Source organism: Rattus rattus, chromosome 6 (genome assembly GCF_011064425.1).
Source record: "Rattus rattus isolate New Zealand chromosome 6, Rrattus_CSIRO_v1, whole genome shotgun sequence".
Lineage (NCBI taxonomy): Eukaryota > Metazoa > Chordata > Mammalia > Rodentia > Muridae > Rattus > Rattus rattus.
In genome coordinates, this window is record NC_046159.1 from 86467489 (window position 1) to 86491718 (window position 24230).

Consider the following 24230-nt stretch of genomic DNA (forward strand, 5'->3'; position numbering starts at 1 on the left):
CTTGAAGACAGTTTTTACCCATTCTTTCTTCCTATTAGTAAGTCCTCAATGACTGCCTACCACACAAACTCCATACTTTCTCGCTTGGTTTAAGAATCTCTCTTCTCACACCATTCTAATATTTCCTCCTTCTGGAAAAGAACACGTTTTTTGTTTGTTTTATTTTTTTAATTTATTTATTATGTATAAGTACACTGTAGCTGTCTTCAGACACACCAGAAGAGGGCATCGGATCCCATTACAGATGGTTGTGAGCCACCATGTGGTTGCTGGGATTTGAACTCAGGACCTTTAGAAGAGCAGTCAGTGCTCTTAACCATTGAGCCATCTCTCCAGCCCAAGAACACGGTTTTGGTCCTGTTTTCTCCTTTGAAGGTGTCTGTTGCTCCAGACCTTTCCTGTGTCCACACCAATTTACCCACCCTTTTAATCTTACCTCTTCCAAGAAGCTTTTCTTTCAATACTGCTAAAAGGGGGTTCTTAACATGTTTCTTGACAAAAAACAAAACAAAACAAAAAAAAAACCAAGGTACCTGTCTCTTTTAGCAAAATTTATACTTTCCTCTATTTGTTTCCTGGATGCCTACACAGGCCTCATAGGTAGAAGGGCTGATCTCTATAATAAGTGAACATAGGCCAACAGAGAAAAGGACCAAGCCCCAAATGCCAACAGTCCAGCCTGTAAGAGGTAAACCAGCACTGTAGTTAAAGTCTCAGTAAGGACACCAGAGTAAAGGTAACACCTAGCCTCCTCTAGAGACAGCTATATACATGTGATCCTCCATGCCTTTTGAAGTCATAGCCCCAGGGCAAGCCACTTGAAAACCGGTCTGTTCAAACCCAAACTCAAATGGAAGTAAACTTTCATGATTGAGAAGATCCTCCATCAGACTACAGTCTCTTAGCACAGAGACCCTGCTATCTTCAAACAGTGGCCCCACCACAAAAGGTCTGATGGATAAGAAGTTCACTCTCAATAAGGCTTTCTCAGACGAATAAATGAAAGGGGAGTAATGGCATTGAAAGATTTATGAAATCTTTTCTCTGATATTTAAAAATAAAGACAGCTTCTTGTTTTAGAACATTTCTAGCTGGAGCAAATGGAGTGTATTTTCAAGCAAATATTCTGCTTCCTGTGATATGATAGACTACTGAGGAAGGTTAGCTCTCTGTAGCAGTATTCTCCATATAGTTTGCATTTCTCCATCTTTTTGGGTGCTGTCACACACTCCACAAGCTTGACACAGGATCCAAAAAAACACTCAGGCATTGTGGCATTTGGATGCACCTTGCTTGTTTTATTCCTCTATCTTGTACACAACATAACATCACAGTTTGTTTCGTTGTTTGTTTTAAATCTGGTTCTAATGAAACTTGGCTGACTTTTGCCCAGTCTAAAAAAAGCAAAAGTGATGGTAACAGGAAGTGGCAATGATTAAGCACCAAGACTGCAGCCTGAGAACAATGATCCCCAGGCTTCTTCTGTTCACTGATCTAAGACTCTAGATCACTTCCAATATACCCAACCACAACACAGCAGGATGAAGGAGCTGTAGCACTCTGATGGAGACCACAGCAAACATCTACTAGCCACACTCCTCTGCTTATTTTGTTGTCCCAATCATACGGCTGGAGGAAGGAGCCAGACACTAAGGCACTACTGGGGAACTACGCAAACCTTTGGAGGTGTGGTCTGCTGGAAGTCTCTAGGACAGAGGGATGTCCTAGAGGTTAATTATCACATGGATTTCACCACAGTAGCAACACACCCTGTCACTGAATCCAAAATTGTGCATATAAAAGTTAATCATTAGATATCAACATGGGAAAGAGATGAAATTGCACTACTTCACTTCAGACATGAAAGTCAACTCAAAATGAACCAGAGATCTAAGTAAGGAACAAAAGGAATATATAAAAAAATACAACTGTATCTTTATGGCCTGGGGTTAAGGCAACAGTTGATATCAATGGTTATGGTATTAGAAGTATACAGAAAAAATACCTGATAAATTAAGCTATATGAAAATTTAAAACTTTTGTGCTATCAATGACACCCTTAAGAGAATGAAAAGACAACCCACAGAATAAATACTTAAAGCGATACATCTGATAAGAAATTGGCATCCACAATAAAGAACTATTACAACTCCATAAGGAAAGCAGGGCAGTGATAGAACACACCTTTAATCTCCCAGCACTTGGGAGACAGGGGCAGGAGGATCTTTGAGTTCAAGGCTAGCCTGGTCTACACAGTGAGTTCCAAGACAGCCAAGGCTCCACACAAAAGCCCTTTCTTCAAAAACAAAACAAAAACAACAAACAAACACAGAAAACCATCTCCATAAGAAGAAACCCAATTAAATGTAAAAAGACACTCCTCAATGGTCTTATAAGCAAATAAGAAGATGATCAACTGCTACAGTTAGGGAAGTATAAGTCAGAACCACATGTCCACTCACGTGAAGTAGGGTTAGCTGTAAAATGAAATAATGTAATGAGTAACAGCTAGGATGTAAAGAAACTGAACTTTGATTGCTAGTGAGAATGTAAAGGGTGTGGACACAGGAAAACAATCTGGCAGCTTCACAAATTGTTACAAGAATTTCTGTACAAATCCACTTCTAGACATATACATCCAAGAGAAATAAGACATCTATACAGAAAAACTTGCATACAAATGTTCACTACAATATAATAGTCCCTAGATGCAACAATCCCAATGTCCAGCGATTGAAGAACAGACATGCAAAACACAGTATGTGGTGAAGTATTATTTAGCAGTAAGAATGAACCAATACATGCCACAACATGAATAAACCAAAACAAAGATATGCTAAAATCATGTGATTTGTTTGAACAGTCAGAGTCCAGCTGTTAGCACTGTTCTTGGAGGCTGTGGAACTTTCTGTATGGGACCTAGGTGGCAGAAGTGAGGCTTGAGGATCCAAGCTTTCTGATTTATACTTCTGATGCCACAGCCGGGCTGCTCACACTGCCATGCTTTCCTGAGCATGGTGGACTGTGCTCCCTGAGCTATGACCCGGAATAAATCCTTCTTCCTTTACGATCTTGCATCAGCTATTCTGTCAATAACAAAGAAAACAGCTGACATAGAAAATAGACTAGGCAAATCTACACAAATGGAATGTAGATTGCTAAGGGAGGAGGAGATAGGATTGTAAAAATGCTCTAAAATTGCTGGTAGTAATGGCTGCACTGTGTGTATATACACATACAAGTTACTAACCTACATATTTTACAAGGAAGAATATTAAGGTATCCAATAGGATATTATAATTGCAACAATAGAAAACATGAGTTGTAAGACCATGACTCCCCCTCTGGGTCATCATGTTCCAGAAAACCTCTAGGCAATTACACAGCATAAAAGACCAGAGTAAGAGACATTTCTAGCACCTGGGGGAATGTCACAGTGCCTCCTCCCTGGCAGTCACCTGGCCAGCATGATGAGATTTTGTTGTTTCTGGAGTGCAGTACCATGATTGTGCTCCTGCCTAACCTGCTGCAAAAGCTAACAACTGGGCAGGGCTTGAGGCAATGGTCCTCCTGTCCGCTGGGTGGGCAGGAAAAACTGCAAAGTGTAAAGCATAGCTGGAGAACTTTCTGTAGCTCAACTTACACAGAGTATTCTGTACTCAAAGCTCCCCTCACCCCTCAACTCCTCCCTGGCTCCTCCTCTCAAATAGACCTGTATTCTAGGTCAAACATGCTTCAAATATAGGTACATTATGAATCAGCTAGCATTATATAATGACCTTTGACAGTGTTATGTAATGGAGCTGTGACTCTGGAGCCACCTATTAACTGTGTGACCTTAAGCCCAGTCCAATGCTGTGATTCAATGTCGTCATCTCAAAAATGGAGGTGACAAAGGCTTCTCAATGTTACTATTGGGTCCAAACGAAAACCGTTTACAATAGCGGTAACACATCATAAAGTATGATGTGTTTTTAGGTAGTATTCTTAGAATTAAACTGGTAAATCACATTCTTTTTATTGGGGGAAGATACTAAACTTACAAAGTAGCTAAGAGACTGGCACTGGCTGTGATAAACCTGCTGCCCAAGTCCGGCTCCCGCTAACCCTATCCAACAGCCCTGCATAGAGGACACTGACTACCTGTTAGCTTTTGAAGGGCATGAATGGTGAGAAAACAATGCCTATCACCTGTATACTGTGCGTGTCACAAGACATATTGTTCAACTCCTTTTAAACATCCTGAATTTATCTAACATCTGAAAAGAAATTTCAACAACAAATCCCTGAGTGTTCACTATTCTGTACTTCAAAGAGCAAGATGGCCCCAAAGGTTTTCATTTTCCTTTCATTTTCCATTGAAGAAGCACAAGAAATATTGAAGAAGCCTGGTAACTGAGTGAAAGGGGCCTTTCTTCTCTTCCTCCTGCCTCCTTGAATCACACTCAGGCTATAAATTTAGATACTTTTCTCAGGATCTGAGAAACTTTCAGTAATAGATACCCATAAAATAACCACAATGTTTGTCAAAATACAGTAAGTGCAGGAGACTTGTAAAGAGAGAAGGTCTTACTGGGCAGTCCAGGCTGGCCTATAATCTCTCAGCAACCTCAGTGCTAGGATTGTAGGCACATGCTTGGCAAAAACAAAACACCGGGATCTGTTCTGCATAGTAGGCAAGCTCTTCCACTGAGCTATGATTGCAGACCTAGAGAACGTTGTATGCTGAAAGCAGAGTAGCTCATTTAAATTACACACATGCACATGTACACGCACGCGCGTGCGCACACACACACACACACACACACACACCCACACCCACTCCACTACATACCACTTACACAGGCCCTGGTAAGGCTTCCCAAACACCCTAACATATTTGTTGCCTCTAGTCAGATGGCTCCTTCTCTTTAAGGACTCCAGGTCTCTATCCTGTTCAAAGCCCTCACAGAAGCATTCCTGTCACTAATTCTACCACGCTGCCTCCTACTGTGCCACTGTCTTGGCCCTCATGACTCAACCTTCTGGCTCTATTTACTAAAGTAGCTTTTCCCAACAACCCAGGTTAACCTCCTGGGTCTCCAAGCTGTCACCCAGCCTACTACACACATTTGGAACCTGCTTCTATCTACTTATCCAATCTTTTTTACTGGCTAGACCATAGGCACAATCGGGCAGGAGAGCTGTCTGCCTGCTCAGTATTATTTGCCCTCTTCCTAGCATAGTGCCTAAGAACAGGCAGTTGGCAAATTAGGTGGTATGAGCATGTACCCAGCAACACTAGGCCTGGGTTGTACCACAAATGATAAATTAATACATTCTCCGAAGATTCAAAGGGTGAACGGATATACTTAAGTTTTCCACTCAAATTTGCCACCACATTTTTGTTTGCTTGTTTGTGACACGGTTTCACTATGTAGTTCTGTCTGTCCTAGAACTCATTAAACAAACTGGGCTTGGCTTCAAAACTCTAAAAGATTACCTGCTTCCGTCTCCTGAGTGCTGGGATTAAAGGTATCGTGTACAAGACACCTAGAATTTCGTATTAAGCTTTTCATAAGCATAAATACACAAGCTACATAAAAGGAATGGGTTATGAGCTTGTTTTGGAGAAAAACTCAGAAGGAAAGAAACCTTGGATAGGGATATGTATTTTAAATATTTTAAGGTAACTATATGTAAACTATAAGCAAAAAAATGTTTTTAAAATAAGCTTCATGCAGCACACATTTGAGTCATAGAACACAGGAATCAAACTGGTCCTCACTTCAACCTTACTGGTAGCTTCCCTAGCACTGGACGTTCCTAAGCACACCAGCAGGGAAAAGCAATCACCAGTATCGCTCAGTTCTGATTCCTACAATAACAACTGGCTTGATAATGTACCCTCACTGGTACAACAGTGGCATGAATGTTATGGACACAACCGACCACTTTCTGACTGGATCTAAAGCCTGCTCAATGAAATGGAACCCTTTCCAGATACTGTTAACAGGGCCAAGAGTCTGTGGTTACATATGTGATAGGTCCAAAAGGAGAACCTAATACTGTTATTCAGCTAAATTGAATGCTATAGCATTAAATCGACTTCTAATGACTTATCTCCATACCTATAAGTCAGTACATTGCTTAACACTTATCAGAGATGATGCTTATCACTGTAGATAGCAATTAACCCAGAGACCCTCAACTAGCGAAATGTGTAAATGAGAGACTGTGGAGTGCTCAGTCCAAACTGGAACAAACATTACTCCCTACTCCTAAAGCTCTGGGATCTTAGTGGAAGAGTAGGTAAAAACACTGTAAGACCCAGAGATGGTAGAAAACATCAAGGAAACAAGTGGGTTTTTTTTGTCTGTTTGTTTTGTTTTGTATATAACAGCACGGTTGCAAATATGCAATCAGTGATTGTGACAACCTGCATAAGACTTGTGCAAGCTTAAGCCAGACACAAACCCGGCATCTGAGTGCTAGCACTGGCTGAGGAACTACTGGCATTTGATAGTTAGTGGGAGAGGGAGTGTCAATTTTCTTTAATGGTGTGGTCTTTAACAGGCCTCACTCTCAAGAATATCTGAGCAACATTAGCTGGAGGAGAAAGAGGAAGAGCAGAAGGAGGACTTCCAGTTGGGTGCGAAGTGAGGGTGGAGAGGGTGGATATGGGAAGAGGGATGAAAATGAGCAAAATCAGCTGTGTGACAGTTTCAAAGAACTAATAAAATATTATTTTAAAAGCAGAAGCTTCAGAAGAAGTAGTGTTTTCATCTAAGTTCACCATTCTTTCTCCAACAGCTCTTGATGGGAGACCAACGAGCAAAGGAGAGCGGAGGGAACAGGGACCCATGGGATCTCCTAAGCTAGTGCCATTCTCTTCCAAAGTAAGACCATGTCTAAAGAAAGGCAATGTGCCAGCCATATCTAGAACAGTAGTCAGGGGGCTGGAGAGATGGCTCAGCGGTTAAGAGCACTGACTGCTCTTCCTGAAGTCCTGAGTTCAATTCCCAGCAACCACATGGTGGCTCACAACCATCCATCTGTAATGGGATCTGGTGTGTCTGAAGACAGCTACAGTGTACTCGTATACATAAAATAGATAAATCTTAAAAAAAAAAAAAAAAAAAAAAAGAAGAGTAGTCAGGTGTGACAGCCTTCAGCCTTCACTGAACAGTGAGTGGCATGAAAGCCAAAGGAAGAGCACGGCAAAGGCTCCAATGCCCATCTTTGGGGCTTCATGCAGAAGCCACTCAACAGTACTATTGGTTCTTACTTAGGGAAGAAAAGAGTAAACTCTTACCATCAAAACAGATAACACAGGCATCAGAGAACAAAGAACCCCAAAGACTGCTAGAAAAATTCTGGTGCAATGAAGGATACAGAAGATGGGGAGAGAGCATTTTGCTACCAAAACATTCCATACAGAAAGGGGAGGGAAAGGAAGAAAGAAATTAAAGTGGGGCAGGAGAAGAAAGTGTTCTGTGTGTGTAGTGGGTAGGGGTGAAGAGATGACAGCAAGGGGTAACGTTGACTCAAGGGTTTACAAGGTTTACAATTAAGATATATACCTACCTCTCAGCATTTAGGACAACAGCAGGAGAATGGCCTGACCAAGCCTTCTCTTAAACAACATGCTAATCGGCTTCCAGCATTCACGGAACTGCAGCTCAGCTTTGAGATCTTCCTTTCTAACCTAATCTCTCTGCTGACATCACTGAAGATCCTTGAGGTGAAAGTCAGGTCTTAAGGAAAACCCTTCCCCCTCACGCCCTCCCGTAGAGATTAAAGGAAAAAGGAGTAACTGTGCTAACTACTCCATTATCCGGAGAGAGATTGTAGGCGCTGACAGGTGTACTTCTTTCTGCCTGTTCTGTGTGCTGTGACTTCCTCAAAGTTACTCTGCCAGCTCTTCACAAGCCACACCTGTCCTTACTACAGCACTGCCCATCAAAGGATGGTTTTTTAGTTTTTGCATTACCACCGACACGTTAAATGCTAACCCATTTCCAAAATAAAAAGTTTAACTTTCAAACGCACCCAGCACCGTTCATATAGCATAGAATTTATTAAATACTGGCTGCTCGGACGAAAATAATGTTCATTGAGAATCATCTTCACAGCTGAAGAATAGTTCTAACTTCTAGATACTTGGAAAGTTCTTCCAAGAGCTAAAAAGGGGGTAGGGTGCTATTTTAAGCCATTGTGTTGGGCAAGACAAGGACACGTTTGCTAATATCTGCATTCATTTTATGACAGAGTTCTGAAACAAAAGAAATGTTCGGAGAGAAAAGCCAATCGCCAGCGTACACTTCAGGGCTCAGGGCTGCGGAGCTAGATAGAGTTCCACTACCTCGGTCTGCAGGGGGATGACCCTGAAGGTGCCTAGGGACAGTGTCTGAGTGGAGACTCTGGAATCCCAAAGACTGCTGGCACTCGGCGCCCTGCAGTTGGGCTGCGGCCCAAGCGAGGCCGCCCCCCGCCCAATTCGCGAGATTGGGGTGGACCCCCGCGGCGGACCCGGGCTGCGGGCTTCACCCGGTACCTCAATCTCCGTCCGGGCCACGAGCCGGCGGAGGGCGCCGTCTGGCGCACTGCACACACGGAGGCCGCCACTCACCGCTCAGGTAGTTGGTCCACTTGTACAGCACGCCCTCCATGGCGCCTGCGGGCCCCTCACCGCCCCGGCCCGCCGCGGGGACACCGGGCCTGCCTCACATCCTGGGCCCGGGGGCGGGGTCACCGCGACAGCCTAGGAGCACCAGCTTAGGGTCCCGGGGCTGCGCCTGCGCCTGGCGCGGTCGGTGTGGACGCGGCAGAGCGGCCGCCAGAGAGAGGCGAGGGAGGCGCGGCCCCTGAGGCGGCGGTCGCGGGCGCCTTCCTGCGGCCACTGAGCCCACAGCGCCCGCCCCGGCGCGCTCGCGCATGCCCACTGCGCCGCGCGCACGCTCCCAAATCCACGCCGGGGTTTGGCCGCGGCGCAGAGGGGCTGGCTGGCGGGCGGGGCTCGGATGCGCACGGGGGTGGCAGGTCACCCCTGGGGTCTAGGCTCCAGGGGTCCAGCTTTTAATTTTAAGCTTGTCTGTGGAGAAAGTTCCCGGCTGAGACCCGGAATCCTCGGATGAGGCAAGTCTGTATTCGTTTCCGGATGCACTTCAGTTTAAGGCGCTCTTCAAACCGTGGGGCCTCTAGACTGGAAGCTTGGTCCTTGGACCGCCGGCATTGACTGCACCGTACAGTCTTGCCTGGGTTCCAGACCTTGAATCAAAAATCGACACTTTCACAAGCTCCCCAAGGGGAATTTCTATGTACACCAAAGTATGAAAATGCACTGTTATCAGGATTTTTATTTAAGAAAAATGTCAGATTAATGGAAGGTGAATGTTGAGAAGCCCAATACAAACCAAATGTTAGTGTTGTAGAAATAGGCTCTGAAGGGCTTAAGTGTGGGCATTTTCCCCTTAATGTAAGGCTGACAGGTTTAGTAAATAATATATAACTTAATTGGTTATTTGCCTGGACCGCACACCTTGCTTAATGCCGTTTTTTGTTTGTGTTTTGTTGCTGTTATTTTAATCCAGAGTTCCTTTTTTTTTTTTTTTTTTTTTTTTTTTTTTTTGGTGATTTCTAGTTTCTTAGTCTGCTGCAATGGACTACATCTGAAATAAGGGCAGCTGTTTAGAACTAGAAACTCTAAGCTGTATAATTATTAAACACAAATGCCATTTCTTTCTCATCTCTCTCTCCTTTCCTCCTCCTCCTCCTCCTCCTCCTCCTCCTCCTCCTCCTCCTTTTCTTCCTCCTTCTCCTCCTTTTTCTGTTTTTTAAAGAAAGATGTCCTTAGCCATTCTTTACTCTCCACATAACTGATGAATTATTAGCAGTCAGTCATTGACAGCGATGTTTGTAGAATGAAATCAGGCCAAGTCTTTAGGTGGAGTGCAAATTCTTTTTGGCCAAGTAAACTTAAGCAGGACACTAACTTCTAACCTAAGAAAACTTTCTGTGGGCTAGTTTTTCGCAACTTAACACAATCTAGAGTAATTTGGAAAGAGGAGCTGTGAACCATAAGATTTGCCTGTAGGCAAGTCCCTAGTGCATTTTCTTACCTACTGATCGATGTGGAAAGGTCCAGCCCACTGAGAGTGGTACCATTCTTAGGTGTTATGAAAAGCAGGCGGAGCAAGCCAGTAAGCAGCATTCTTCTATGGCTTCTCTATCTCCATCAGTTCTTGATTTCTAATTGCTGCATTGAGTTCCTGCCCTGAACTTCCCTGGATAATGGACTATGATATAGAAGTGTAATAGGTAAAAATCCTTTCCTCTCCAAGTTGCTATTGGTCATGATGTTTGAACCCAAGAATGAAAACCCTAAGATACTGTCCAAATTGGAGGGAATAACCACGTTGAGTTAGTGAAGATCTTGCACCAGAATGTGCTTTGTGAACCTTAAAGCATCCTATTAGGTCCTTAGAGTTTATGTTCTAAATTAGTAACCATAGTTCTGAGTCTTTATTTGTGGCATCTTCGGGTGCTTCCCAGTGTCTGGTCTTTCCAAAATCCCGAGTGTCACCTGGCCCCAAACTCCCTAGCTGGAATACTTCACAGAAACAAAGCTCCTCCACCCCCCCATGCCCCAAGGATTGTTAGCCTGCATCCAGCTGCCTTCCCGAGGTGGGAGGTGGGAGAATTTCCAAACGTGCAGGCTCTAGGACTATTCCGAAGGGGCACAGGCGGAGCAGAACAACCATTACATTTTTGCTGCGCCATTGGCTGGAGAGGCGCCTGAGGGACAGCACCGCCAGCCAGTGGAAGGACGCCCTCCCCAAGCAGCCGCCTTATCAGAGCCAATCACGTTGGGATGGGGCTTTAACTCTTTAATGTGAGTTCCCAGTATGTGTGAAAGTTCGTAGTAAAGTGCCACGTCTTCCTGGGAGAGTGTCTGTTGGGGGAATCCTGAACTTGTCCTAAGCTGTCGTCTGCTTTCGGCACATTTTTAACTCTATGAAGGTCGGAGGCCTTTCCTCTGCTTTGGTAACATGAGGTTTTTCTTGTGGAATGCGAACTTGACACTGTGGGTCACGGTTTTGAGTGGAGCTCTGATCCCCGAGCCAGAAGTGAAGATCGAAGTTCTTCAGAAGCCATTCATCTGCCATCGCAAGACCAAGGGAGGGGATCTGATGTTGGTCCACTACGAAGGCTATTTAGAAAAGGATGGCTCCCTGTTTCATTCCACGTAAGTAATTTTGCCTCTGAGGCAGAATGATAAAGGTCCCACCCATTCACACCAGCCCTCCTACTGTGAAGCTAACAGTCCTTTACTTCTACAAACTGAAACAAAAAACTGAAATACTTGCTTCCCTTTGGAGAAAAAAAAATGTCGAAAGACAGTTGTATAGGTCAAAACCTTGAAAGGACTTCCTGGAAACATGTAGTCTTCATAAAATCATTTTATTTTTAAAATTATATCTAGGGTAGTTGAGGTTTTACAGAGATACTTAGGTTATAATTAAGCAGTAAGTAGAAAAGGCTTAATAGAACTTTCGGTCTTAAACTCCATTCCGTAGGTAAAATATCTGATTTCCCTTTTAATTGCACATAAAAGATATTAAAATGTGTCATTTTTCTTCAAGAGCAAAATGCACAATCAATCTATTTGCCTGCTTCAAAAAGATATACAAATACTGTTTCAAGCGACCAGTTGAACTTTCTGGAAGGTGGCATTTTGGGCAAAGTACATGATGACAGAAAGTCATTGCTTCTAGAAAGTCAGGCTTCATCCATGGCATAGATGTGGTTAAAGAAGAGTAGAAGGATATCCGGGTGGTTTACACTAGCATTTCTTTTTTTATAAACAAAGAAATCAAGCAGATAATATTAACAAGTATAATGATTTTCATTCAGAAAGTATTTAAGCAGCTCTTCCTCAGGGTTGGTCAGAAAGTTCACTTTCTAGTTATCTGCACCCATCCATTCATTCATTCAGCTGTGAAGCCCCACCCCAGGGCCTGGAGATGCAAAGTTTACTAAAAACAAGCTCTGGGCCTCCAGCAGCTCACCTCGTGCAGAGAGGAGGCACACAGGAAAGGGCTCAGTTTATGGGGAGTACAGAATGTTCAGAGCACTGGGTAAGCGTGGTAGCTTGTGGTCAATTGTGCTGATCAGGGAGAATAAAGGAGTTCATAGCACAACAGCCTTGAGAGTCACAGAGTCACGAGGGGAAAGGAGAGGGAGAGGTTTTTCGCAGATGCGGGAGTGACGAGCTAAGTCTAAAGCTTCAGCTCATTTTAGATCCTTCAGTTTGTTTTGTTTTGATAAACCGTGAGACATGGTCTGCCAGGCTTAAGGGTAGCGAATGACAGTCCTCCAAACAGCTTGTTCTGGTGAAAGGTTTCAAAAACAATTTGTCAGAGCATTGCCCTTCTCAGTGAGGCCAGCGCACAGTAGATAGTAACCAATTCTGTGAGATTGCACTTCAGGATCTCAGTTACATTCTTGCTTTCAGTCTGATCCCTTTCATATCTAGCCTAAGTTCTTTCCCTTCTAAGGGCCAAAAAAACCTGCACGGACACTTTGTAGCAGTTTACTGCTTAAGTTGTGGTACTTGGCGAAGGGACTGTTGCATGCAGCCTTCAAGTACAATTTTAGGCTTGGCTAATGGGATCTAATGAAAATGAAGAGATTTCATTAATGAAGTCTGCAGAGAGTGTTTTGCGTTACCAGAGTCATCATCTGCGTGATAACTAGTTTAGCTGTAAAAAGAAATGCGACCAAATGTAGTTAGAGCGCATGATTGCTGCTTCTCTGTTCTTTTTACCTCATGTAAGGGCCTGTGCAGTAAAAGAAGCAGGAATGGCTGGGAAGTGGTGGGGCCTGCCTTTAATCCCAGCACTTGGAGGCAGAGGCAGGCAGATCCCAGAGTTTGAGGCCAACGTGGTCTATAGAGTAAGTTCTAGGACAACCAGGACTACATAGAGAAAACCTGTCTCAAAAAAACAAAACAAAAATACCATTTACCCAGATTTTGTTAACCATGGTACCCATAAGCTTAGCCCAAGGATGTTTTATTCAACCTAAGAATTACCCTGAAATAGAACACTTCCCTTATTGAAAGGAATTAACTGCCTAGGAATTCTCAGATTCTAGTAGTTAAACTATTCTACTCTCTCGGGATGCCCGCACATTTAGACTGTTCCTTTCCCCTCTAGAACTTGAGGGGCTGTACTCCAGGATTTCCTGAGTAGCCCAATAGTAGATCTTTGGAAAGGGTCTGAACATGAGTGGAGATTTAGGGTGAAACAGCCTTTTTAATGCATCAGAACCATCAGTGAACTGTACAGCAAGAAGGCTTATAGACAGGGAATGAGACACCCTTGTATGTCTGGGTGCAAATTGACTTTCAGGTATTAGCAATACATCTTCTAGCTTTTTCTCTTCCTTCTCAAACTTAAGACACTCCCTGTTTTTCCTTGGTCTGTTACCTTCCTGGGAAAGTATGACTTTGTCAGTAATAACTTGAACTTGGGAATATAGGTATATCTGAAGCCAAATACTGGTACATTTAACATCATTTTCTCTGTACAAGGGCTAAAACTGGAATAGTTGATCCCCTGTCTGCAGGTTCTGTGTCTCTCAATTCAAATTAACTATAGATCCAGATTATTTGAAAAAATACATAGTTATTGAACATGTGGAGACTTTGTATTGTCATTATTCAGTATAAGAGCTATTCGTATAGCATTTATATTATAATCTGTATAATCTAAAGATGGTTTAATGTATACAGTAGGTTATATGCAACTACTGTGGATTTGAGCTTCTTGAGGCTTGAGGGACAGAGGACCAAATCCTGGGGACAATGTTCCAAGAATACCTATCAATGATAGGATTATCATTGGAATTACAGACAAATTTATGTACTTTAAAGTACATGTTCAAATTTATTTATTTATTTATTTTTACTATTTTCTCTGCCCTTCTCAAGCTGGCTTAATTTATGAATTTTGCAGCAAGAAAAATGGGCAGAGAATTGAATTGCTATGAAGAAGACTTGGGTATGTGTGTATTTCTAATCCAAGAATTGCTGTTTTCTTTAATTTCTAAGTTCATAAGCTTAAGCACTGATGGGTTAAACACATGAAACACAGCAAGGGTCTTTGTTTTAAGTCATGAAAAAAAAAAAAAAACAAACTCTCTAATGTATAAGGTGCTGTCCTAGCATACATAGGGCTCTGGCTTCAATTCCTAGTGGTTAAACAAAATGAGCTTTTAAAATTCTACTGTGTTTCCTTCCTGGCAGTCACAAACATAACAATGGCCAGCCCGTCTGGTTCACCCTGGGCATACTGGAGGTTCTCAAAGGCTGGGACCAAGGCTTGAAGGGAATGTGTGTGGGAGAGAAGCGAAAGCTCACCATTCCTCCTGCCCTGGGCTATGGCAAAGAAGGAAAAGGTAAAACTGCAATCCTCACCGCTGTGCACTCCAGTGTGTCCTCCCTCGGTAGAGGAGACCTGCCAACCTGCTTTAGCAATTTGAGAAGAGAAGCCGTCCAACAAGAATGTCTTAATGATTGGGACATTTGGAGTAGCTTCATCGGATGTAGTTTGATGGATGGCTGTATAGAGTTTACAGCTAGGAAGTCTTCCACACTGTAGCTCTCACTAGGAGAGTCACATTCTTACTTTTAAACATATTTGTAAAGTTTTCAATCACTTAATTTAATTTAATTAATTTATTTTTTGGCTTTCAAAGCAGAGTTTCTCTGTATAGCCCTGGCTGTCCTGGAATTTGCTCTCTAAACCAAGCTGGCCTTCAGCTCAGAGATCTGCCTGCCTCTGCCTTATGAGTCTTGGCATTAAAGGTGTGTGCCACCACTGCCTTTCTCAATAGTTTAATTTAAAATAATGTATTGACTTGAGTTGGAAATAATTGTCTTCATATTACAAGCAGGTGGGCTGGTCCACACAGCTTTTGGGCCAGTTTTTTCCTAAGGCCCTGACACCTGGTATTTTAGCTGAATTCATGCAGCACTCCAAGGGCTGTTGGGTGATGCTTATCAGCTGGCCCCAGAGGTGGTTTCCTCACTGAAATCTGATCTGGGTCAGTGGCCAGATCTGAAGAGCAGGATTGTGAACCAGGATGTCTACCACTGTGTTGTTATTAAACCAACTGGAACTAACTTAAGTGTGTTATAATCAGGGTTAGCCAAGTAAGACGTAGCTCACTTATTAAACATGTCATTTCCAAAAAATAAAAATACTACATATGAAATGTGTGCAATGTAAAAGTAGCAAATAGGTTTTCTGTCTGTCTAGCTTTCCCCATGGGAAGTATATGCACATAGAAAGTGGATCACAATGAATAAAATATTCGTAGTGTACTGTGATTCTGAGAATTACATTCATTTCTGAGTCTATCTTCCAAATTCTCTAAGGAGACAATGCCATACTTACACAGTGAAGAAAAGAATTGTAAGAAGCCATCAGAAGCACATAGAGAATCATTCCGGTGTGGTATAATTAGACCTCATGGCATTTTTCAGCCAAGCATAGCCATTGACAAAGTAGGGATCAAGATTCCTTGCCGGTTTCCTGTGAGTAGGATATACTCCGAAGCAGGACTAGCCGTCTAAGCCACGTCCCCTGGCGTGGCTATTAAACTCATTCAGTTCTAATTATATTCTTTACAGAAGAAAACCGAGCATCCTAGGAGAGGGTTCTTTAATGCCTAGATGTAATCGTTCTCTTCCCCATGTCTCTGGTCTGTTACTATTAACTCTGTGTATGCGGCGGCAGTAGTAGTGTCCGTGACATGTTTAATTCAACTTCACTTCGCAGCATGCAGAGATCTAACTCTGAGTTGTTTTCTCTGGTGTCATGAAACTAATTCTTCTAACGTGTATTGACCACTAATTTTGTAGTATTTTAGTACATGCTTGCATGCCTCCTTGGAGAGATACCAGCTTTCCCACCGGTCTAGTGCATGTTCCTTCCCTGTCTCCATCAGCAACGGTAAGCTTTGGCTTGCACTGTGAGTGGTTTTCTCTTAGAAACTGACTATCCTTTCATAGAACTTTGAGGAAATGGGGACACAGCAAAGACTTGTCTAACGAGTGTACCCTGACCTCTGTACCCTGACCTTTATATTAAATAGAGAAGCAAATTTGAGAAAGAGCCTAAACTTCTAAGAACGGTTTGTTTCTTTGATTCTTAGTCGAGGTTTTTTGTTTGTTTGTTTGTTTGCACCCCCAGATTTTAACAAGGTCTTTTATTAAAGATATGTTAGTTTCCTTTCTTTTTCTTTCTTTTTTCTTTTTTTAGTTTCCTTTCAGAAGTTGATTTAGATTTCCATTTTCTGATTAAATGTCTCAACAGATAAATGCATAAAGTCCTATGTCAGGAGGTATCCTAAGTTGTTGAAAAATTTGAATTATTTTCCTTTATTATTTTTAAAACCATAAAAAATTATATCTTTGCAGCATATCAAGCACTATTTATCAAGAATAACCCCGAGGGTTTTAATTTTTGTAAGGATTTCCCCCCCCCTTTGTCCTCCCCACGGATGCCTAAGGTAGAAAATTGTCCATCATTTTCCAGATAAGGAACAGAAGCCTAGAGGTGGCAGACGTGAATTTCAAATGTGCGCCTGGTCCACAGAGCTCCCACTATTGTATACTGCCCCCCAGTGGTAGACACTGTAGTGCCAACTGTGTGTACTTTCAGACTTTCTGATCTAAATGAACACATCTCTTACAATGTGATTCAGTCTGAATTACTCAAGCCCTTTAGAAGTCACATTTGAAAGTTAACATCAAGGCTTTTATGAACATCTGCATAAACACCTGTACGTGTGTTTTATTGCCACCCTAACACAGTGCTGTTCTTCTGCCAGTTTGGGTTGGTTATTCCTTCTTCTGTTCTACTTTTCTTTCTGGATAAAGCATGATTATATCAGTAAGTGACTTCCACTATCTGTGACAATTGCAGAAAACCTCTTCATTGAATGTCGTTAAAATGTCTGTTACCATAATTGATTTTGTTATGAGTACTTTTAGATCTTCTAAATAAAACTTTCCCCACCTCCTCACGTTAGGTAAAATCCCCCCAGAGAGCACACTGATATTCAACATTGACCTCCTGGAAATTCGAAATGGCCCAAGGTCCCACGAGTCATTTCAAGAAATGGATCTCAACGACGACTGGAAACTCTCTAAGCACGAGGTGACCCTACCCTCTGCCTCTCTACTGTTTTTCTTGTACTTTTATTTTAAGCGCATGTTTTTAGAAGTACCTTAGCTGCCGGGAGAAGAAAAGTAAGTTTTCTTCAAAGGAATGGCAGTGGGTATGTCAGCCAGACCCAGGGCAGGCCCCATGCTCAGAAGTCAGCCCAATAGAAATCAGACCCCATGGTTCTTGGTGGGGTTTTCCTTTTTTCTTTTCTTGTTTTTTTTTTTTTTTTGAGATTGATTTTCTATTAACTCTAATGTGGTCTCTTCTTTATACCTGATTGTGCCATTTTATTTCTAAACACATAGACTGTATTGACAATCTTATTCTGTGACTAAATTTTCTGCAGGTTTTTGTTGTCTTTTATGAGCCTATTCCAGTGAGGGGGGAAAGTTAAATGGGATTTATAGCAATATATTTACCTGGCTAGGCTGTAACTACTTCTTTTTTAAATTTCTTCTTTATTAATGATTTTATTTATTTAGATTTCAAATGTCTCCCTTCCTGGTCTTACTTCTCTCCATTTCCTTGGCCTCTAAGAGGGTGCCCCCCCATCCACCCACTCCGCCCTCAGCCCTCTAGCATCCCCCTTCTCTGAGGCATCAAGCCTCCATAGGGGGGCTTCCTTTTCTAAAAGAGAGAAAGAACTTGAAATTGGATGGATGGGGGGAATCTGGGAGGAGTTAGCGGTTGGAAGAGCATGATAAAATATACTATACAAAGTTCCCAAAGAATAAGCAGGTAATAAAGAAATTTTATTTTATTTGGATAAAATATTCACAGCTTTTCCTAAAGTGCTTTGAAAGTTGCCTCTTTTTTGGAGGAAGTCACTGCTCAGAGGAGAAGTGCATTGGCTGAAAGGCGTGCCCAGCCTCCTGCCTCTTCCCTTCTCTCCTAGCTTAGAGTTGACTGTGTCTCATCCTCATCCCAATCTTGGAAAGCTTCATTTTTTCCATGATGGTAATGACCGTATGAGGCACACGTAGATCCTGAGACGTTTCTCATGTGGATGGTTTCTGCTTAAGATGGCCGACTTGAACCGCTTTCGGAGTACTCTCCAACAGGCGGTTTGCCTGACCAAGTTTGTTGAAGTCAGCCTCTGCAGGAGGGGATTTCTGGATTTTACAGAGGGAAAATTCTTCCTCAGCCACCGGAAGGCCTGACATTTGAGGTAGGAGGAAGAAGGAGGTTTCTCCGAGTCTCAAGCCTTCCTCGCTGTCACTGGCTATTGTGGAGAGAGAGCAGGGGTAGACGCGTGCCCATGGTTCTTGCCGTGAGGCCCCAGTCCTCCACCAGTACCCGGATGCTCATTCTGCTGTGCCACAGGGGAGGCCCAGGTTTTTTGGTTTTGTTTTTTTTTTAATGTTTTGGTGAGCTTCACAGTAAGAGCCAGAAACTGATGTTGTCTCAAACAAAATTATTGGGGACCATAATAGATTTGTTTCTTTTTGGTTTTGTTTGGTTGCCTGTTGGCTTTCTTTGATTAAGACAGGATCTCCCTGTGATGTCCAGGCTTACTTTGACTTTGTGAACCTCCTGCCTCAGTTTCTTAACTGCTGGGATTTAGAGTCCCTCTCACTGGGTTTCATATGCTGGGGCAGTAACAGCTAACCTTTCCCTTCTATCCAAGATAAATAGTAATTCTCTCTCACTAAAAAAAAAAAAAAGATATATAAAACATTTATATATATGTTTATATATAATGTCATAAATGTTTATATATAAAAAAAATTCTCATGACTTAAAAAACCGACTGATTTAAATTACTATATGAAGAAGTCTTGGCCTGGGCATAGAACTCAGTGGCCAAGCATTTCCTCAGAATGTGCAAGGCTCTGAGATCAACCCTTAGCACCTCATAAGTGAGAAGTGTTTGTTATACCCATGTCGTCTCTGTCCTTCACTGGATCCCTCCCTCATCTATTAGTTTCTAATGTGTTTTTCCAGTGTTTACACAAATAGATATCATTCATTCACCTTTTCTTATGCAAAAGGCAGGAAAAATACACATACTATATTTAGTAGCTTCCTTCCTTCACAGAACAGATCCTGAGACTGCGTCTACATTAATCCATATAATAACTTGTTTCCTCCTCCTAGCCCCCTTTCCTTCCCCTGGCCCTCCCCTCCTTACTTTTGTTCCAATGGCTTTAGACCACCTTACCCTACATAAATAGCACATATTGGCAGGTCAGGGTCTGGGGAGAGAGGGCCGCGACCACTGCTCTAGCCCAGCGGGGCATGGATGGGACGGCAAAGGGCTGCAGTTAGCCATTCATAGGGAGTCGGAAGCAGCATTTTGGCGACATATTTTTATGTATGTGGTTTGTATATGTGGTGCATGCATGTAAGTGTGCAGTGTGTACACCCGTGAGTGTGCATGCAGAGGCCAGAAGAGCAGGACACCGGTGGCTTCCCCTGTTTCTGACTGCCTTATTGCCTTGTGACGGACACTGAACCATTTTGGCTAGTCTGGCTACTTGGGATTTCTCTTTTTCTTGTCATTGCAGCTGGGGTTGCAGGCACGTGCACTTTTTGCAGTGCTAGACATTTGGAATTGGGTCCTCATGCTTCTGCTACAAATGGTCTTATCCGCTGAGCCATCTCCCCACTCCTCGATTATACTTTAAAGTCAATAGAAAAGTGTAGCATAGGCGCTCATGAGACCCTGCTTCGCTTTTTAAGTTTACAGGGTCCTGATTAGGCCCTGCTGGTGTGGCCTTGTCACAACCGGTACACAGTTCTTTCTACTGGTAGACATGGTTCAAATAAAAATGGAGACTGGAATCTTACATTTTAGGAGGGTCGTCTGGAATTCTGACCCTTCCTAGAGGAGAAAATCCGATGAAACCAACGTATCCAGAAGCAGCCATCCTTCAAGTGCACTGCTCTGTTTGGCTTCCAACAGCGGCAGGCAGCGTATGCTGCTGAGCCAAGCTGGCTGAGGAACACAGCTACGGGACAGTTTGAGCTGATGGTCACTCTGTAGGCCCCGCTGCTGTCCATGCTTTATTTGTTTATTTATTCCATCAGAGAAAGCCGTGTTCCTTGGCAGGCACTTTCGAGAAAGCTCTGGTTATTTGCAGTGAGTTTTGGAGAAAGGTCTGTTTGAAAGAAGGCCAGAAACATTTACAAGCTCCTTCAGGAGGATACTAGAAGTTACAAAATATTTTTTACAACTGTTATGCAAGTGTGTGGTGAACTTAAGCCCATGCCACTACTTGACCTGTTTCAACGGTTCTACGATAGGTTCAGAAAAGCATGGATTTGAGGCCAATATACACATGCTTTGGGGATGCAAAAGTAGAGAGCTGTGGAACAGTCTCCAATGGATATGGCTTCAAAACAAATTTCCCTGTATGCTGAGTCACGGATCAGCCTGTGAACTCTGCTGATTAGAATGGATATATTGTTTCCTGTGTCAGCTTCTACAGAGATGTGCTCCAGGGTGTGGCTGCCCCTTCATGGATCACAGTGGTTCCTGCAGAGTGTGACCTTGTACCCTGTAGCTCTGACTTCCTGCTATGTCCTGCCACAGTGGTCTGTTGAGCTTTCTGTGGTTAAGCACGTTTTGGAAATTGGAGCCAAATGTACAGTGGGAGAATTTGATGAATGAAAAGAGGGGAGGGAAGGAAGAAGAAGGGGGAGGGATGGAGGGAGGAAGGAGAGAGAGAGGGGTTTGTGGTGAACCATTTGGAAATAAAATCCTGGACAGACTTAGATGGAGCGCAAATGTAAAAGAAAACTTGCTTATGTCAAGTTTTTTTCCCCCCAAAACCCCCAGCTTTTTCTTTATCTGATTTGATTCTAGCACATAATTGTTTCAGACCTCTGGATTACAAAAGCTTAAAGCCTTTCTAAGGATGCTTTCTGATATATATGATATGTATATTACTTATTATATGTAATGTATACATATTTAACCTATTAGCTTTTGATTAGTATAATTTTTTTGGTTTTGTTTTGTTGGTTTTTGAGACAGGGTTTTTCTATGAAATCCTGGCTGACACAGAGATCCACTTGTTTCTGCTGATATCAAAGGCATGCACTAAGCGCAAGGCCCTGGGTTCGGTCCCCAGCTCCGAAAAAAAATTTTAAAAAAATAAAATAAAATAAAAGGCATGCACTACCACGCCTGGCAATAGAGTATTTCTTATTACGCATTTACCTCTTAGTTTCAGCAGAGTGAATTGTAACATTCAAGTAAGCCATCAACCACGTAGCATAATTTGTTTAAATTTTTCTTTGATCATTGCATGTCTATAAAAATATACACATATAAAAAATAGTTCATAAGAATGCTCCTCTTGGGGCTGGAGAGGTGGTTTAATGGTTAAGAGCACTGGCCGCTCTTCTAGAGAGAACCCAGGTTTGGTTCCCAGCACCACATGGCTCACAACTGTCTGTAACTCAAGTTCTAGCTGATCTGATGCCTGGTACCTTTTATTGACCTCTGTGGGCACCAGGCATGCATATGGTGCACAAACATGTAGGCAACTCCTTATAAAATAAAATTCTAAAAAAAACAAAGATAGAACTTTCCTTTTCTATAAGTTAAACTTTAAAATAATATTTAAAATAATCAAATCTCACAAACTTCTGGAAGATTTTATGATGCTAACAATTTCTTTGAAGTGTATTTAATTCAATAGTTATAGTATAATGCTGTGAAAATATTAGCCACGGCTAGCAGAAAATGCAATATATATGGCACATCTAAACATTTAAAAGGTTATGTTGATTCTCTCAACACTTTAAAATGGTGCCCAAACATTTTGATTTTCAATTAAATCAGAATAACAAACAATTTGAAAGCCATGTCAAATAAGACACCAAGATAAAGTTGAAACTTCGCCTCATTTAATGTCTGTTCCCCCTGCTTTGCACCTCCGTTGTTCTCTAGTGCTTGACGAGTGCCTTTGCTGGAGGCATCCTGCAGCAGGCAGATCTCTCTAGGCTTGCTTGCCACTGTTGATTCTCTTGTGACTGTAACACTTCACACACAGTGCTGTGTCGATAGGGCTGACTGTACTGTGTGGAGTTCATAAAGAAACCATTTTCACACTTGAAGAGTAGCAATAGATATAATTTAGAGTCAGAGAATATTGATGTAAAATCCAGGCATTTAAAATGCTTATAAGTTGGAACTGAGGTGCTAGCTGTCAGTGAAGTACTTGCCGTTCACACACAATGACCCAAGTTCCAGACCCAGAATCCAGGGTGAGAAAACAGCTGGGTATGGAAGAGTGTATGTGTAATCTTAGAGCTGGCAAGTGGAGACGGGCAGATCGCCCACTCATCAAGTTCCAGGTAAGAGACTATGTCTCAAAAACCAAGACTCTAAAGAATGACATCTGAGGTTGACTCTGGCCTCCATATACCCAAATACACACTCACATGTGCAACCCCACATGAACAGGTACCCGCACATACTCCTAAGATACCCACAAATTTAAATGGGCTGTGAACAACAGATTCTTAAATTAAGTGTTGGCTCCTTGATGTGAAATTATAAGGATAAAAGTGGATCCAGCTTAAAACAAGCCAACGGACCAGGGAGATGGCTCAGTGCTTGTCATGTCAGCAGGAGGACCTGAACTGGGATCCCTAGTGCCATGCAAAAAGTAGAGTGTGGTAGTGCATGCCACAGTCCCAGGGGCTGGGGGCGGGGCTGGGGTAAAGACAGGGAGCTCCTGGGGTCTTACTTATTGGGCAGTCAGAGTGGCAGGCAGTGAACTACAGGTTCAGGGACATACAGCATCTCTAACACAGGCAAAAAGGCAGGTAATAAAAACCTTATATTTGGTGCAAAGGTGTATATATATATATATATATATATATATATACATATATATATTCATATATGTATATGTATTATAAATATTATTTTTGATGTCTCTAACATAGCTATAAAGCAAAAGTTTGTTTTAATTCCTTTAGGAACAGAACTGTTTTTGTTCTTGTTGTATATCATGGCAATGATGCATTGTGGGTTACAGGGACAGTTGTTAATGACAGCTGTTATTTTGCAGGTGAAAGTCTATTTACAGAACGAGTTTGAGAAGCACGGTGCAGTGGTGAACGAAAGCCATCATGATGCTTTGGTGGAAGATATTTTTGATAAAGAAGATGAAGACAAAGATGGGTTTATATCTGCCAGAGAATTTACATATGTGCATGACGAACTGTAGGGAAGCAGCTGCCGTTTTTACACGCATTCATTTCTAACGGGGAGGCAGCACCTTTTTAAACAAAGCTTTTTTTCCTTTGCCTTTCTTGTTTTTAGTTTTATATTATTTTTCTATTATTTAAAGGACCCCAGAGACTTTGTAAATATCCCTAGCTTTCTGGTAAGTTATTGGGCAGTGACAGGTGTCTCTGCGTAGAGGACTACTGGGCTGCTCTCCTGTTCACACAGAGGCTGGTCTTGCTTGCTTGCTTCTAATGGTAACATAGTGCATCTAGAAACACGCCACAGCATACACTCACGGTGGAGCATAAACCAGTGCCCTGGCCGTCTGCCTCCCTCTGTTTTCTCAAAGTTCTTTTACTGGCGTATTCTTCCGTGATAGTCCAAGGCGCTGTTTTCAGGTTACACTGAAGTAGTGTTTTCCTCACCTGCTTTTGAGTTCCTGCTGTGGACAGGAGGAATATGGTGGGCCTTATTCCTTAACAGCTTTGGCCTCACTGTGGAGATATACAATGTCGATGGGTAAGGGAGGCAGTAACTCAAAATAGGTGTTCAGAGACTTCCCAGTGGCTAATAAACTATTACAATGAGCCAGACAAATAATGTATGTGTTTGTTTCCTTGTGTCAGGGCATCACAGCATGGTGGGCATGGAAGACAGTTGTACTTCTAATCAGTGTTTACTTTTGAGGCTACCAGGTTAGCCTTCTGGTCCTTCAGTAAATACAGTTCATGGCTAGTATATTACTTTGCAACAGCATTGAATCGTGAGAGAGTTTAGTATGTCAGTGAGACTTTTCCCAATCCTGACTCATCAAAAACAAG

The 24230-nt window shown here is 42.4% G+C and overlaps 2 protein-coding genes across 2 annotated transcripts in view; one reads left to right on the top strand and one right to left on the bottom strand.

Moving 5' to 3' along the window:
- Plekha8 (pleckstrin homology domain containing A8) overlaps positions 1-8893 on the bottom strand; it is a 46339-nt gene extending 37446 nt beyond the window's left edge. Inside the window, exon 1 of the mRNA XM_032906459.1 lies at positions 8612-8893. Coding sequence (XP_032762350.1) covers positions 8612-8651 — 40 coding nt within the window. The 5' untranslated portion in view covers positions 8652-8893. The remainder of the gene's footprint in view (positions 1-8611) is intronic.
- Positions 8894-10870: 1977 nt separating this feature from the next.
- On the top strand, positions 10871-24006 carry Fkbp14 (FKBP prolyl isomerase 14). Its single transcript, XM_032906460.1, has 4 exons — positions 10871-11227; positions 14291-14442; positions 17083-17210; positions 23249-24006. Exons 1-4 carry the CDS (start codon positions 11031-11033, stop codon positions 23405-23407), a joined length of 636 nt encoding a protein of 211 aa, XP_032762351.1. The 5' UTR covers positions 10871-11030; the 3' UTR covers positions 23408-24006.
- Positions 24007-24230: the final 224 nt, after the last annotated feature.

What these genes read in the sequence shown, in the direction of transcription:
- Fkbp14 (XM_032906460.1), top strand. Translation starts at nt 11,031, where the DNA reads ATGAGGTTTTTCTTGTGGAATGCGAACTTGACACTGTGGGTCACGGTT. An exon ending in CTATGGCAAAGAAGGAAAAG is followed by an intron (nt 14,443 to 17,082) that starts GTAAAACTGCAA and finishes TCCTCACGTTAG; the next exon opens with GTAAAATCCCCCCAGAGAGC. An exon ending in GGAAACTCTCTAAGCACGAG is followed by an intron (nt 17,211 to 23,248) that starts GTGACCCTACCC and finishes GTTATTTTGCAG; the next exon opens with GTGAAAGTCTATTTACAGAA.